Source organism: Fimicolochytrium jonesii (genome assembly GCF_025526975.1).
Source record: "Fimicolochytrium jonesii strain JEL569 chromosome Unknown EV422scaffold_35, whole genome shotgun sequence".
Lineage (NCBI taxonomy): Eukaryota > Fungi > Chytridiomycota > Chytridiomycetes > Spizellomycetales > Powellomycetaceae > Fimicolochytrium > Fimicolochytrium jonesii.
In genome coordinates, this window is record NW_026515702.1 from 187,684 (window position 1) to 202,354 (window position 14,671).

General features: G+C 55.9%; 5 protein-coding genes across 5 annotated transcripts; 4 read left to right on the plus strand and 1 right to left on the minus strand.

Annotated features, from left to right (window-relative positions):
• The first annotated feature begins 212 nt into the window (after positions 1-212).
• On the plus strand, positions 213-2,163 carry EV422DRAFT_281065 (GDP dissociation inhibitor). The gene is made up of 7 exons (XM_053065958.1): positions 213-346; positions 424-551; positions 627-1,136; positions 1,216-1,332; positions 1,411-1,534; positions 1,607-1,822; positions 1,887-2,163. The coding sequence occupies exons 1-7, from the start codon at positions 261-263 to the stop codon at positions 2,053-2,055; spliced, it is 1,350 nt and encodes a 449-aa protein (XP_052921590.1). The 5' UTR covers positions 213-260; the 3' UTR covers positions 2,056-2,163.
• Positions 2,164-3,021: 858 nt separating this feature from the next.
• Positions 3,022-5,396, plus strand: EV422DRAFT_281117 (uncharacterized protein). Its single transcript, XM_053065959.1, has 2 exons — positions 3,022-3,995; positions 4,186-5,396. Exons 1-2 carry the CDS (start codon positions 3,240-3,242, stop codon positions 5,323-5,325), a joined length of 1,896 nt encoding a protein of 631 aa, XP_052921591.1. The 5' UTR covers positions 3,022-3,239; the 3' UTR covers positions 5,326-5,396.
• Positions 5,397-7,200: 1,804 nt separating this feature from the next.
• EV422DRAFT_544993 (uncharacterized protein) lies at positions 7,201-8,966 on the minus strand. The gene is made up of 4 exons (XM_053071435.1): positions 8,233-8,966; positions 7,946-8,137; positions 7,739-7,850; positions 7,201-7,649 (listed from the first exon to the last, which is right to left on the minus strand). The coding sequence occupies exons 1-4, from the start codon at positions 8,826-8,828 to the stop codon at positions 7,425-7,427; spliced, it is 1,125 nt and encodes a 374-aa protein (XP_052921592.1). The 5' UTR covers positions 8,829-8,966; the 3' UTR covers positions 7,201-7,424.
• A 1,371-nt stretch (positions 8,967-10,337) lies between these two features.
• On the plus strand, positions 10,338-12,634 carry EV422DRAFT_544996 (N2227-domain-containing protein). Its single transcript, XM_053071436.1, has 4 exons — positions 10,338-11,369; positions 11,444-11,780; positions 11,858-11,961; positions 12,041-12,634. Exons 1-4 carry the CDS (start codon positions 10,755-10,757, stop codon positions 12,143-12,145), a joined length of 1,161 nt encoding a protein of 386 aa, XP_052921593.1. The 5' UTR covers positions 10,338-10,754; the 3' UTR covers positions 12,146-12,634.
• Positions 12,635-12,754: 120 nt separating this feature from the next.
• On the plus strand, positions 12,755-14,667 carry EV422DRAFT_281301 (uncharacterized protein). The gene is made up of 3 exons (XM_053065960.1): positions 12,755-13,469; positions 13,581-14,006; positions 14,079-14,667. The coding sequence occupies exons 1-3, from the start codon at positions 13,118-13,120 to the stop codon at positions 14,411-14,413; spliced, it is 1,113 nt and encodes a 370-aa protein (XP_052921594.1). The 5' UTR covers positions 12,755-13,117; the 3' UTR covers positions 14,414-14,667.
• Positions 14,668-14,671: the final 4 nt, after the last annotated feature.

The following is a 14,671-nucleotide window of genomic DNA, read 5'->3' on the forward strand; positions in this document are numbered from 1 at the left end:
CATACATACATATATAGTTCAGATTACGGAGATCGATGTAGAGATTATTGGAGAGGTATTGAGCATTTGTGAATGGGGATGTGTGAGGGTTCTCGAATAGAATCTGTGGTTTTGCGTATAAGCCGTCTTTTCGTTGTGTGAGGGAGAGGGAGGAAGAGCGGCGGCGCGGGCGAGTGACAGCAACTTTCGGAGGAAGCCTTGAACAACACTCCCTCAAACCCAAACCAAATACCTAGAGCGGCACATTATCTTCATCCGACATGGACTGCCAGCAGCAGCAGCAGCAACCAACCCACTACGATGCTATTATCCTCGGCACAGGCCTCGCCGAGTCCATCGTAGCCGCGTATGTCCCCGGTTTCCATTTTACATCCCAATTGGACACTCTGACCAATCACTTTCCCCTGCGAAATTCAAATATAGATCACTAGCCCGCGCAGGCAAACAGGTCCTGCATATCGACCGCAACGCTTTTTACGGCGAGCATGGCGCGGCGTTTGATGTCAGGGGGTTGATGCGGGGGGTGGGATTAGCGGGGGATGAGAAGGAGGGTACGTTTGCGGGAGGGTGATGAGAAGTGAAGACGGGGAACAGTTCTCCGGGACTTATCGACTACTTTGTTGCAGGCGGACTCGGGGAATCGTATGATGCGGCAGAGGTGTGGTCAGGAGCGGGCGAGACGACGACGACAGCAGAGGACGATATCGCAGAAATCCAGGCTTTCCTATCCGCCAATCCAACTTCTACGGCACTTCTCACCACCATCCTTCCCCCGCCCCACACCGACATCACCACCTACCTCACCCACCCCACCGCCTCCCCGCGCACCCTCCACGCCCTCACAACGCTGACCCGCCTCCTCACAACCTCTCGCCAATACACGCTCGACCTCTCCCCGAAACTGCTCTACGCGCGCGGCCCGCTCGTCGAGCTGCTCATCACCTCCGGCGTCGGCAAATACCTCGAGTTCAAAGCGCTCGAGCAGATCTGGATGGGATGGGAGGGTGCGGTGGAGGTTGTGCCGGGGAGCAAGGAGGATGTGTTTGCGAATAAGACGGTCGGGCTGGTGGAGAAGAGGAGGTTGATGAAGGTTTTGGCGGGCGCGGCGGCGTGGACGGAGGGGGAGGGCCGTGAAGGTGAGCTTCTTGTGGACTGCAACGGGGGTTTGGCTTTTAACGGGTGGAGGTTGTGAACTGAATGACTTGGCCCTCACAGAATACAAAACAAAACCGTATATCGACTACCTCCGCGATCAAAAACTCAGCCCACGGCTCATCGCATTCGTTCTCAACGCCATAGCATTCATCCTCGAGACCGACCAGATCTCAAGCAGTAAGTTCTTTTCCCCCCTCCGCCCCGTAAGCCACTCCCCAATATCGGCGGTATGTCCTTACGATATGTCGTTTGTAGTAACGACAGAAGACGGCCTGAAAGCTACCCAGCGCCATTTGCAGAGTCTGGGCCGGTGGGGAAAAACCGCGTTTTTGTACACGCTGTATGGCGCGGGGAGCGAGCTTGCGCAGGCTTTTTGCAGGTATGGGGAAAAGAGGTCGTATTGGCTGCATACAACTTGCATCCACTGATTGGGGTCTTTCTGTGTTGTTAGAATGTGCGCAGTCTACGGCGGTGTATACATCCTGGACTATCCGCTATCACAAATCGAAATTCGCGAGAGTAAAGATACGCCCCTTTCTTCGGAGGAAAAACCAACACCCCGCGTCCGCGTCCACGGCGCCGACGGCACAGAATTCACAGCCGACTACCTCGTAGCCTCTTCAAGTTACCTCCCCCACCTCCTACCGCAGCACACCACACCCACAAGGTATGCTCACCATATCAGTACACTCACATTGGAGTCTCTGACCAGACACATCTTCATCTCGTAGATCAACATACCGCGCCATATCAATACTGGACAAGTCAATCCACGACGCGTCGGCGTTGAACCTGACTGCCGTACCCCCCGGCACGCTCGGGAATGGGCAGGGCGTGTGTGCGGTGCAGGGGAGTTGGGAGGTTTCTGCTTGTCCGAGGGATAAATGTACGTCTTTGTGAGAAGTTGGGTTGGGGTTGTGGTTGCAAGGGGGTGTTACGGGTGATGCTGATATGTGCTTTTCTCTTTGTAGATGTGTTGCATTTGACGAGTACCGGAAGTGGGGCGGGGAAGGAGGATTTGAAAGCGGTTTTGGAGAAGTTGATTGAGAGACGGGCGGACGTGGAGACGTCGACGGAGGTCACGGAAGCGGCACCGGATCCAGAGGCGACGACAGATGCCGACGATAGCACAGCCGCCACAGATCCATCAGGAACCACCGGCACCGCACCGCAACAACAACCGTGTCCACAACAACCGCCAAAACCCGAATCCGCCCCGTCACACTTCACGTTCCTCTTCCGCCAAACAACACCGGATGTTACCTCTCCCGTCTTCCTCCCACCTCCATCACCCTCATCAACAATGTCATCGCCAACAACAGCAACTCATGCGGTGATACTACCAACCATCGACGCATCGACCCTCGACATGGAGGGGGCTGTGGATGTTGCAAAGGGGGTGTTTGCGTGGATTGTTGGGGGGGAGGGGGAGTTTTTACCGGGGGTGGATGGGGGGGAGGGGGACGAATGAGTGTGAGGGGAGAGGGGGGCGGGGTTAGATCGTAGAATGTAGATGAGGTGTGTGAATCATTTGTCGTGCCAGGAAGGAGACTGATGGACCGGCGTAGATGGAGAACCAACATATTTGAGACAGAAGGCAAGCTTCCCGCGTATGCGTGTACATCTTTTTTGAGGGAAAGTCTGAAATTGTCGTATCACAAGTAGAAGAGGGTGCTAGGCGGAATCGCTTATTCGATTGGATTGTTTGAGCGAATCGGGAGGAAGAATCCAACACCCGATTTGGTAGCGCGCGGTACGTAAGCGTATTCGACACCGAGCGCAACTTGTGGCGGTCTACTCGTCCCCTGCGTTTCCCGAGGTCTGAGTTTTGAGTTTAGGTGTGTGCCTCGTGCGGATAGGATGCGCTGTCAGTTTTCTGATCGACCGTTGGGGGGGCATTTTAGCAAGTGGGATCTGTAGACAGTGAAAGCCGGTCAAGCGTAAACGAGGAGTGAACGACATTTTGCTGCATTTCCACGATCCATTGCCAGTTCATTATTCTTGTAGCTTGCGTTCTGGTATTATCCTTCACCGGGGATCCCCAAAGAAAACCCATTGCTAACCCCCCCACAGAAAGTCCAACAATGCGACCATCATCCATCCAAAAAACCAGCGCGCTAGACCCAGACCCCGCAGAGGCAAGCAGCGTATCCGTCACCCGTCGGCAAAGCGAGCGCCGCAAGCTCTCCGCAGACGCACCCCAGCCCCGCCCTTTAACCGCCAAGCGGAAATCCCGCAGCCTCGCCGACGCCAGGTCTCCATCCGTCCGCCACTCCTCCAGCTTCCACCTCTCCTCCTCCGACAGCCTCGACGTAACCGCCATCGACAACCGCCCGATGTGGGAACACATCAACTTCCAACTCCTCCTCGCCTTCCCGCTCTTCATATTCTCCCTCTGCGCCGTCTACAAAGGCATTCGGTCTCCGCATCTCGGCCTCTTCCACCTCCCGCCCACACAGATCGTCAACGGAATCTTCTACACCTACTTCTTCCTCATCGACGTGCTCATCTCGCACGCCCTCACGCAGTTAGCGGCCACCCTCGGCGCCGTGCTGTTGCTCAGCGAGCTGGGCGTGCAATTGAGTGTGTATATCGATGGGATTGGGGTGTCGAGACGGTTGATCAGGCATTTTGGGAGGAAGAGGTGGACGGAGGCGGGGTTGGCGGTGCTGATTGTGTGGGCGGCGGTCGGCGGACGGTTTGTGGCGGTTGTGTTGCCGTTTACGGTGCAGGTGGAGGTGGTGAGGACGTTGGCGGGGAAGTACTTCCATGTGGATCCGAATTGGGGCGCGGAGGTGCCTGGGGTGAAGGTACCGGATGCAGGGCTGCCGATGAATTCGGTGAGTTGGGCGTTGCGATGAGTTTTGGTGAAGACCAAAGGAGGACAGTTCTGCAGGTTCGGAATGCTTGGAAGGCTAATGGCAGCCGCGCAAAGGAAAGCTTGAGCCGGCGGGATGGAAACGCAAGGCTTCTACGGATGGCTTTTGTTTACTCATTAGAACGTTCCTAACGAGACGTATTATTCCCTAGGACTTTTATTTCTGGGCTCGCTTCTATACCCTCTCCGCCTCGCAGATCTGCATGGTACGAGTAACAGAAGACTCCTCCTCCAGCTCACCCAACGGCATCTCCTGGTCGCTCACAACGATGCGCGAGGGGAGCAACGCAGCACACATTGACGACGTCACGCAAGGGTCCTACCGAGCCAACCTCAACGCCGCGGCGTATGTTGCAAACACCACATGCACGCCAACGACCCCACATACGCTCTATAATATCTATGGGAATGAGACAGTGACAGATTTGATGCAGTGCCAGCTGCTGGATGGTGGCGAGCGCATCGCTTGCCATCTGCATTCCTCGTGGCTGGACCCCCCGGTTGCCGGCGTGGCAGATACGATGAACACCGGACCGCCGGCATTTGACTGTGTGATAGCGGTGCGCCGTGGGGTGGTGCAGGCAGAACTCAGCTACCATCTAGCGTCACACGGCTACTTTGGTGTCCGCGCAGCCGCAATCCTTAAGAAAATCCTTCTGGACCCTGTTCCTTACGCCTACCCCATCGACCTCGCCAACATCGCCCAGTCGATTGTCAACTCCGCGCCAGCCCCCGAAATTGTCGCGCTCGGGAAGTGGGAATGGTACTACTACAACGGCGTCTACATCGGCTCCCAAACGCAGACCGAAATCGCACTCTCCATGATCTTCCAATACATGGGCGCCGTCGGCGAAGCCCGCATCGGCGCGCCGCAAAAATCCTGGCCCATCTACGGCGACATCATCGGCGCGCGCGGCCAGCTCCCGCCGCGCGCCGGGTGGGGCATCGTCCTCGCCTGCGTGCTCTGTCCCTTCACCGTCATCATCTGCAAGCTGTACACCTGGCGACTCCACGGCGGCCGCAAAGCCGTGCAGATCCTCACCATCCGCGGCGAGTGTCTCCGCGCTATGAGCAAGCGGCTGCAGACGACAGTGTGGCCGCGGAGGGATGGCACGGGGGATACGATGGTGTATCCGGATTTTTCGGTGCGGTTGGGGAATGATCGGGAGGGGAGGGAAGGGTTGTGTGTGGGGGATGTCGAGAGGGTTGTGGGGATTGAGGAGGTGGTTGTGGCGAGCGAGCTGAGGAGTCGGAGGATTTGCACGACGCTGGATCGAGATACGGAGGCATGATCGAGAGCTTTACAGGCGGACGAGCACAGATTAGCCTGTACGAGCTTCTCGACCTGCATTTCAATCCGCTGTACACCGCATTCTGGACAAGAAGGCCTTGGGAAGTGTCGAGAGATGCCGAGCCGTTCCGAGTGGAGCACTCTCACGACCATTTGGGGCCCGACTCTATGCCTATGCATGTTAGACCCCCAGCTGCATTCACCTGCCTGCTGATGCTGCCTCGCGATCCTTCATGCTCTTCGCCAGTATGGCCTGCACAAAACTCGAACCTTTCATGCCTTCTACGCACATCAGGAATACCCCGAAGAAACGCAGAGAACGCCATCACATTATGTATCCCCTATCTAATTCTTAGACTGCTAGCTCCCAAAACAGTTTGGTTGCTTCGTAGCTACTATTTTCTCTCCGGCCCCGTATCAAGCGTAGTTCAGAGCTATAACGCTACATAGATCTATGCAGATGGTCGTGGAGGGAGTGATGTATGTCAATCTACACTTCTGAGAGCGATTTCCGTCCGCTTCAATCATAGTGCTGAAGAGTGGAACCACGGTGGTCGCCGACTGGCTCACCCGCGTGCTTGTCAGCGGGCGAGGGCCGCAGGGTGGTAGTCAATGTCAGGCTTGCCAGGTGACACGTAGATGGAATCAATAGGACGCCCCGAGAATTGCTTCGCAGCGGAAGAGTGTGCACGTCTGCTCCAGGGGAAGACTCCATACTCCAGGCAGTTTACAACCATGAATCCATATGTATGCTGGAGACAGCATGTTAAAAATTGGCTGTCTCCTTGGTTGCGTCCTTATTCCATGTGTCTAGTGCTATACTTGTCCCCCAAATGCGTGTCGGGGGCAGTGAAGAATACGTTCCTCTTCTTGACCTCGATTGTGAGCAAGAGCCCCTCGGGGACGCCAGCCTCCGCTCTTCCCAAATCCGGTAGATCAATGGTACTGGGGACATTGCCGAATTTTGTTTTTCGTTGTGCCGATTCTTTTGCAATCGACGGGCGAAATTGAAAACAAAAATTTGGACATGCGCTTCTTCGGTACACATAGTGGAGTCTTATCCCTGCGTGGAATCTTGGTCCCGTCGCCTCCGACAACATCACTGGCCTCCCGCGTGAGGTGAGTTGAGGGGCGAATCGGGGCGAACTTTGCTGCACGGCATCGCTAAACCGCAAGCTTACAGCAGACGGCATCTGTACATTTTTCTGAAGTCCACCAGAGTAGTGATGAGTACTGTTCCACCAGCCCGTGTGTTATCGCTGGTGGTCCCGATGGATGGCGGCCGTTTCCAGGGGCGTTCCGACATCGCCTACGCTGATTCTGGTGTCGGTTTCGTTATCCATGAAGGCGATTTCCGGCCCCAGCTCAAAACTCCTCCACGGCGCTGGTGATGAACTTCTTAACCCCAGCATCACTATCGCTATGGTGCCGACGACAACTCGGGACGTCCAGAATCCGCGCATCCATCGCTCCCTTTGATATCCGGTTCTGACATTAAAAAGCGTTAGCGCACCCCCATCTGTAAGGATTGGACTTTAAGGATTGGATTCCACACGATCTCATCATGACACTTGCGGCCCCGCTGAACCCCACGTTGACCGGGGCATTGTCGACATTCGCTGCCGAACAAGAAGTGCCGATCACGAGAGCACAATATCATCAAGAATGCTTTTTCCCTGGCTGCCGGACAAGGATGGGAGGGCGTGCAGGTAGACATCCTTACCTTACATCCGACGAACAGCCCGCGTGTAGATGACGGTGGATGTATGATGAGAATGATGACCTATACCCGTAACCGTGCGATGGGACGGTCCATCCACGCATCTGACCACCAACGAAACAAGTCATCAGCAAACAGATATCAGAAGCCAAAAAGATGTTCTTGATGAGTTGTCAAATGTATTCCCAAACATAATCATACCATACAACTCAAAGTCACATACTGCCCCCAAAATCGAATCAAGGCCAAAAGAAAATGTGCGCAATCCAAAAAACAAATGTCCCCCCCCCTCACCCCCGCAGATTCATAACAAGCATACAATGACAACTACATGATGATGTATCCGACGATACTAGGTCCTGCCGACGAAGGCGGCGGTCCTAATTGTGCCAACCGTTGGCAACAACACCGGGCTCGCCGTAGCCGTGGTTGTAGAGATTGGCATCCTTGGGGTTGTTATAACCAGCGTGGGGGTTGTTGGCACCGTCGCGACGACGAGTGCGGTGGTCAAAGCGGGGGAGGAGGTCGCGTTGAGGGACGGCCTCGTGGAAGAGGAAGAGGGCGACGCGGTACAAGGCGAAGAGGGAGGATGCGATCCAGAGGTACTGTGGGGGTGAAAGGAAGGAGATGGGGGGATGATGAGTTGAGATGAACGATGAACGATGAGATGAGGATGGGAGTGGTAGATGCTTACCCCGGTGAGTTTGACGAGGGCGGGCTCGTGGATAAACCAACCGAGGACTCCGAACAAGGCGCCGGTCGCGAGGGTGAAAAGGGTACCAGCCCACACAAGATCGCGGAACAGACTGATGTAAGAAGAAGAGAAAACGACGAACATTAATATACATGATCATCAGATGAGGGCGCCAACGAGTCAATGGAAAGATGACAAGATACTTACGCTGCAGCAGTTAAAACGTAGGTGATAGCGCTGAGGGGGACCATCCAGATGGCCCACGCATCGTTGTACTCGTAGCGTCCGTCAGCGAGCGCAGGATCCACTTGAGGGTGGATGAAGGCTAGGTAGAGCGAGATGGCGATCCAAAACGAGCCCCACATAGTATGGAACACGGTGGCAAGGGTATCACGAGCGCTGGATAGAAAGAGGAAAATGCATCAATCAGTACGGGAGTCAATGGGGCCAACGACGAAGATCGATGAGATGTAAGAATATGACAAGATACTTACTTAAACGACCACATCCCAGCTCCGAACTGGCCGAAGCCGCCAAAGCAGAGGATGAACGGCCACAGCATGAACGGAGTTGTATTGTCTCCATACCAGGCAGCGAGCCAAGTGCCGGTGACGAACACGGCGCTGGCGTAGGATGCCAGTCCGAGGGCAGAGGGAGGCGCGACCGGCTTGAGCGTAATGAAGGTTGCGGGGCCATTGCGGGATGTAGGGAAGTCGTATGCGTTGCCCGGTCCACCGACCATGGGCTCGTCGAGTGTAGCTACTGAAGGCATGTTGTCTTGATGGTTCTGTTTGGTAGGTGGTTGGGCGCTATGTGTATGGAGAGATGGACGCGGGGCAGGCGCGTCCGTGGACGTTATAGTAATACGGGTGTCGTTGGGTGCGGCGGTTACGGTGGATTGCGCAGGGACGGCAGGTCGCTGGGGACGCGGCATGTGGGGGTAGTTATCGTAATACTCGAGATGTCCGGATACGGAATCAGACTTTATAATCTGCCAGTAGTCCTCGGATTCGCTTGGTGCTGATGAAGATCGTCTGTGTCCGTCAGGTAGATTTAGAATAGCTGTCTTATGCGGGTAATGCAAAGTCATGAATGCTAGCTAATCAAGGAGGGGAACGAACGGGAAAGAGGAGCGGGTCCGGGTCGGGCTGCTCTTCTTTCATACTCGTCGCGCTACCTAAGCAAAGGAGGGGGTAATGGACGCGCTCGCTCATTCACTCCCCTCTCTCTCTCTCCTGCAGCGTCCCCTCTCTGTGCACTCCCAGGGCTGTGCATGAGCGCCCCCATCGGACTGTTTACAATCACCCAGTTTGTTTACCCCGCATTGTGCCGTGAGCAAAAACGACGTCAGCGCAATAGGAGCAGGCCTCGACACTCACAAGACCTGGCTACGTCAGGGACCGTGGCTTCCAACTGCTTCTGTACGTTATACTTGCGCCCGGATGACTCTGGGGGCGTAAACGTGCATGACCGAGGGCATGAGTAGGGCTTCCGTCATCCGTATAGAAGCGGCACAACAAGAAGGTGTATCGATTCCATCCTGAAAATGATTAGAGAAACCATGGTCCACCCATCTCCGTTTCCCGCGGAATGCCTTCAACGCCTCTAACTCAGGGCATCCGCGCCTTGCACACCTGCGGCGTCTCCCATTAGTAACAAAAGCTGTGCAAAGCATGACTGTGTCGCCAAGACCCCCGCGCGACGTCACGATGATTCAACGCAAAAAGAGGGCTTGCATTGCTATAGCCGATAGCAAGTTGCGGGTCTCGTGCACGCAATGCGCCTCAAAATGCGAGAGATGGAATCGAGATGTTATGTGAGTGAATGGGGGCAGGGTTTGTTTACGCTGAATTTACCTCTGGCCGAGCATTGCGACGGCGTGTGACTGACCCTTGGCAAAGGGAGGTTGAAGTGACGTCGACCCTGGAGTCCAAAGCTGTGGAGGATTAACCTACGACGCTGCATGCTTTTTGTGGTGGGTGAAGGTGACTTTGAGGCGAGCGGAGTGCGGGCGGGGCCTTGCTTACTAAGGCGCGTCTGTCACGTGGGAGATACAATATAGCGATGAGATTTATTTTGTTGCTGTCGCTTTTGGCCGTCACTGTCAATCCCTGGCGATGCTCGTTGCCCCACTTCAGGAATCGGATTGTCAGCAACTCATGATGTGTTCAGGAGAGGTCCGGCCACTAGCGGTATTCGTGTGGAGAGACATTTCTCGTCGCATTGGTGTGCCGTGAGGGTCGGTTTAGTGTTTTCAATAACAGCAGAGGTTACTGAGAAACCCCTCGTTTGCGTTCAGCATCCCGTGCAACGACCATCGCCACTGCAGGCAGTGGACACCAAACCACAGCACGGGGGACCACGGAGGCGGCTGTTGCGCACACCGCTGTGACAGAGTTTGGGGGTTCGGTGGTAGATTTTCCAAGGACGGTTCTATGTGGAGCAAGCCCCTGACGAAACGTCCGAACGCAAATCTCCCGGGTCTGCATACCATGGCAGCCTTCAGAGGGAGGGCGCCCATTGGCAGAAGCAACACCAGACCTCGTGACAGAACAAGAATGTCATATACCCCGCCAGTCATAGAAATGGGTTATGCTGTCCAAGAACGACTCTAACGCGGCCTCTTCATGAACGGGCTTTTAACGGCCGTACATCGGGCTCTGGATGGATGTTTTCAATTTTCTCCTCATTGCAAGCATCTTCCGTCCTCCGTCTAGTATATATGGCCATGCAGACATCCATCAGTGGCTGGCGTTAGATCATACAGTCCGTATAGACTCTCCAAGACTCCAAAGCGTCGATATTCCCTCGCCCCTCGCAGACGCGTTCTTTTTCTCGAGAGGACCGCCCGGCAACTGATCCGCAACCCATCCCCCCCAACCACAATCAGAGTTCGCAGTCGGACCTACACCTACATATACACACCCTTGCGGACACATAGAGCGAACACTACACATAGAGCGCTCTCCGACCCACTTGTCCCCCGCCCCCACCCCCCGCTTTCTCTATAAAGAAAATGTTCCAAAACACCCACCCACCACTAACACCGACCGAATCCGCCCTCGAATCCCGCCACTTCACCCGTGTCATCCGCGCCTTTCAATCCTACCGCGCGCACTCACTCGCCGCTATGGCCAAGCGAAGGCGGGACCTCGCTTCGTTGGGGGATGATCATCGCGCCATCTTAAGCGGGTTGGAGGAGAAGATTGGGGGGGCGGAGGAGGGGGTTAGGCGGAACGGTGTGGTTATGGAGGAGGTTGCGAGGGGGTATGGGTACGGCGCGGTAGAGGATGAGGATGAGGTGGCTGAGGTTGGGGAGAAGACACGTGGGGGCGAACACGATCAAAGTCATGAGCATTCGCATTCGTCCCACTCCACCGAACAAGACATGGACAAAGTGCGCTCGACAATCCGGCAATTCTACCGCGACTGGTCAACCGAAGGGGCTGAGGAGCGCCGGACGAGCTACGGGCCGATTCTTGAGGCTATTGAGGGGCGGTATAAGGGTTTACAGGTGGAAGAGAGGGGCGCCGTGAGGGTGCTTGTGCCGGGCGCGGGGTTGGGGAGGTTGGCGTATGAGGTTGTTCGGAGGGGGTTTACGTGTCAGGGGAATGAGTTTAGTTTTTACATGGTGGGTATGCTGCCCGAAACGACGGATTGTGTTTGAGGAGCGCATACAAAGGGACTTATCTTTGACACGCTTAGCTCCTCGGCTCACACTTCATCCTCAACCACACCACTCACACGCGCCAACACACCATCTACCCCTGGATCCACTCATTCTCGAACCACCTCACCTCCCATTCTCTCCTAACCCCCATCAGCATCCCCGACGTATTACCCGGCTCGATCCCGCCAACGGCCGATTTCAGCATGGTCGCGGGGGATTTCACAGAGGTGTATGGTGTCGGCGCCGAGGAGCAGCGGGGTGCGTGGGATGTAGTTGCGACGTGTTTCTTCCTGGATACCGCGAAGAATGTGGTGGAGTACGTGGATGCGGTCAGTTGGTGTTTGGGGGAGGGTGGGGTTTGGGTTAACTTAGGTATGTCTGCGTTTGGGGATGTTGGATTTTGTATCCACGCACGCGCCGGTTACTGAAGGGGCGCTGTTGGAAAATAGGACCCCTGTTGTTCCACTGGGAAGGCATGCCGAACGAAGTCTCGATCGAGCTCACCTGGGAGGAGCTCAAGGCCGTCATCCTGGCTCGGGGGTTCCGTATCACCGTAAGTCTTTCACTTTATACTGTCTCCCTCATCCAAAAACGGGAGTATCCATTCATTCTTTTGCTATTATCGGTTTTAGGAGGAACGAACCCTCCACACGACATACGCGAGCAACCCGACGGGGATGCTGACGTATAACTACGAGGTGGTGTTCTTTGTGGCGGAGAAGATGGCCAAGGAGTGAACATCAGCCGTATCGAAATCATTCCACGGTCCCTCTGGCTGGAATAGAATGTTGGGCGCGAGGTGTGGTTGATAAACCGCCGTACGTATCATGGGGGGATAGGCATCGGCCCCTTTGGGTTGCGATTAGCTCCCCTACCGGCTCACGCAAATCAAACGCGCCGCGCCCGACCACCGGTCGATTCCGCTCGCCAACCGAATCAACTCGCGAAAAATCCCCAGATTCATCACACACGCGCCATGAGACGTTTGCGGCGTAGGGTCGCAGAGCGATAGTAGACGGACAGAGCGATAGGGTCGGGAGAGGGCTTTGATGTACCGGCGTATGAGGCAGATGAACGATGGGAAGGGGGGAAGGGATTTTTCGGGTTCCCTTAGAAGGACGAGCGCGGTTGCATCTTTGTTTTCGCATAACATGGAAGTGTGGTATTTACAACTTTTTGGGGCGGGGGCGTAGAGTACGCAATTAAATGGGATGGTTGTTCACGTGCTTTGTTTTTTTGTCTGTTGAGATGACGTCACACCCCGCGTGACGTCAGCTGTCGTTTACATAAGCGCCCAAGACCCGCCCGGCCCCGCTCCTGCTCTCCACCATCTCATTTGGTACGTAGTGAGTGAGTGAGTGGGTCAAGGCTAGACGGAACGAAGGAAAGAAGGAGGGGCGCCCCCAATAACGGCTGGTCTATTGACAGTCATCCGAGGCTTTTTCCCCACCTTTCCCCCTTTCTCTTCTCGTGACCCCCCCAAAGTTAGGCGCATTGCCCCCCACGTTTTTATTCCTCCTCCAGGAAAAGTGTTCATAAAGAGGGGAAGGGCGTCCACGGATTGCCCTTTCTGGCACTTGATCTCGATCGAGGCGTAAAGACTCTCATTCATCCATCTGGTGAATTATTACATATCCAGATACGCAAGAACAGACTGGCGAGCTATCCACAACCAGCTCGCTTACAACTCGCACAACCCACCCAAAAAAATGCCCCTCGAAATCGACCCCCTCCCCCACTCCTCCACCGTCACTCAGACAGACACATACAACACAGACTACGATTACACCGACAACCCCACCGACGATGCAGGCGGCGGCGCGTATGATTATGAGCGCGGGTCCCCGAGGGCTATGCGGAGGCCCGGGGGGAGGGGGCCCGGCGGGTGGAGTGCCGGAGGTGCGGGAGGAGGGGAGGGGTGGGATAATTCTCGAGGTGGGTTGTTGAGTTCGAGGGGTGGTGGTGGCGTTGCGAGTGAACAGGGGGTGAAGATTGCGAGCGAAACGAGGTCCACGTCCAGGGTTGTTTCGACCTGTGAGCGCAACAGCGAGCGCGAAAGCTGTAGTGTTTCTTTCGTCATCATCGGTGGTTCTTGGTTGAAGGGCCGATGGGGTTGTTGATGAGATGATCGTTGAAGGGCACATTCTCATCACGCTCTCTTCTTTTTTCCAGACTCATTCGTAGACTCAACCAGCTACAACGACCTCCCCACCTCCTCTCCCGAATTCGCGCTCTCTCCTCCCCACCACCACGACACCTCCTCCATCCCCGTCCCGGACTCCACCCAACCCACCGATTCCCTCGCCCCGCCCCCCTCAACAACCCCGCGCCGCGCCTCCCTCATTCCCGAAAGCGCCGTCGAGGCCAACACCACTGAGTTGGAAGACTACGCGGACGCCAGTGGTGGAGGCGACAGGACCCCGAGGAGAGTCTCCGTAGCCGCCGGGTGGGCCGCCGCACTCCCCCACCCACAACCGCAACAAGCGCAAAGGAGCGAGAATCCGACCGTGAACCCAACCGCAGGCGTCGGGGTGACACCCAGACGCAAATCCATGGTGGACACCCTCACTTCCTCCGCCTCCTCGATCGCTCTCATCAGTGAGTCCGACATCCAGCGGCCCCACCGCCGGCATCACTCACACTCACACTCTCACCACCATGCCATCTCAGACTCCCCGAACCAGAGGGTGTCCCGCTCACCCTCCCCAACCACCTCCCACTCCGCCTCCCTCTCCGACTCGGACTCGGATGCGGACTCGGACTCGGACTCGGACTCTGGCGATGATGAGGATTACGCGCCGGGAACGATCGCGGCGAGGAGGGCGTCACGGGTGTTTGAGGAGGGGGCGCATCAGATGGGTGATTCGGGGGTGGATGTGGGGCGGAAAGGTGACGGGATGTTTGGGAGGGAGGACGGGGTGGTGTATGCGAGGGAAGGGGAGGGGGATCCCGAGGTGTTGGGGGAGATGATTGTTGGGGAGAGGGTTCGGGTGCGGGTTTGCTGATTAATGTGAGAGGGGCGTTTCGGATTGGGGTGAATTGGTTTGGGAAAGGGAAGAGGGTCATTTCTGACTCGGGGGATTTTTTTGGGTGCGGAGGGAGTTTTGGAGGCGGGGAAAAATAAGAGAGTTGTGGGAAGCGCTTTTCTGTTCCCATTCTTCCTATCCACCGGGCTAGTTCCCGATATTCCTTCTTATACTGCAATTTTATGTGTGATTTCTGAAGCCATTCCTTCGACACTCATGAATACCGGCAAGCAGTGA

Coding starts and splice junctions, on each gene's coding strand:
- EV422DRAFT_281065 (XM_053065958.1), top strand. CDS start 261: ATGGACTGCCAGCAGCAGCAGCAGCAACCAACCCACTACGATGCTATT. Junction 347..423: donor GCCGAGTCCATCGTAGCCGC/GTATGTCCCCGG, acceptor ATTCAAATATAG/ATCACTAGCCCGCGCAGGCA. Junction 1,137..1,215: donor GGAGGGGGAGGGCCGTGAAG/GTGAGCTTCTTG, acceptor TGGCCCTCACAG/AATACAAAACAAAACCGTAT.
- EV422DRAFT_281117 (XM_053065959.1), top strand. CDS start 3,240: ATGCGACCATCATCCATCCAAAAAACCAGCGCGCTAGACCCAGACCCC. Junction 3,996..4,185: donor CAGGGCTGCCGATGAATTCG/GTGAGTTGGGCG, acceptor ATTATTCCCTAG/GACTTTTATTTCTGGGCTCG.
- EV422DRAFT_544993 (XM_053071435.1), bottom strand. CDS start 8,828: ATGACTTTGCATTACCCGCATAAGACAGCTATTCTAAATCTACCTGAC. Junction 7,851..7,945: donor TACGTTTTAACTGCTGCAGC/GTAAGTATCTTG, acceptor TTCTTACATCAG/TCTGTTCCGCGATCTTGTGT. Junction 7,650..7,738: donor CCCTCGTCAAACTCACCGGG/GTAAGCATCTAC, acceptor TCACCCCCACAG/TACCTCTGGATCGCATCCTC.
- EV422DRAFT_544996 (XM_053071436.1), top strand. CDS start 10,755: ATGTTCCAAAACACCCACCCACCACTAACACCGACCGAATCCGCCCTC. Junction 11,781..11,857: donor TGGGGTTTGGGTTAACTTAG/GTATGTCTGCGT, acceptor GTTGGAAAATAG/GACCCCTGTTGTTCCACTGG. Junction 11,962..12,040: donor CTCGGGGGTTCCGTATCACC/GTAAGTCTTTCA, acceptor TATCGGTTTTAG/GAGGAACGAACCCTCCACAC.
- EV422DRAFT_281301 (XM_053065960.1), top strand. CDS start 13,118: ATGCCCCTCGAAATCGACCCCCTCCCCCACTCCTCCACCGTCACTCAG. Junction 13,470..13,580: donor CAACAGCGAGCGCGAAAGCT/GTAGTGTTTCTT, acceptor TCTTTTTTCCAG/ACTCATTCGTAGACTCAACC. Junction 14,007..14,078: donor CTCCTCGATCGCTCTCATCA/GTGAGTCCGACA, acceptor ATGCCATCTCAG/ACTCCCCGAACCAGAGGGTG.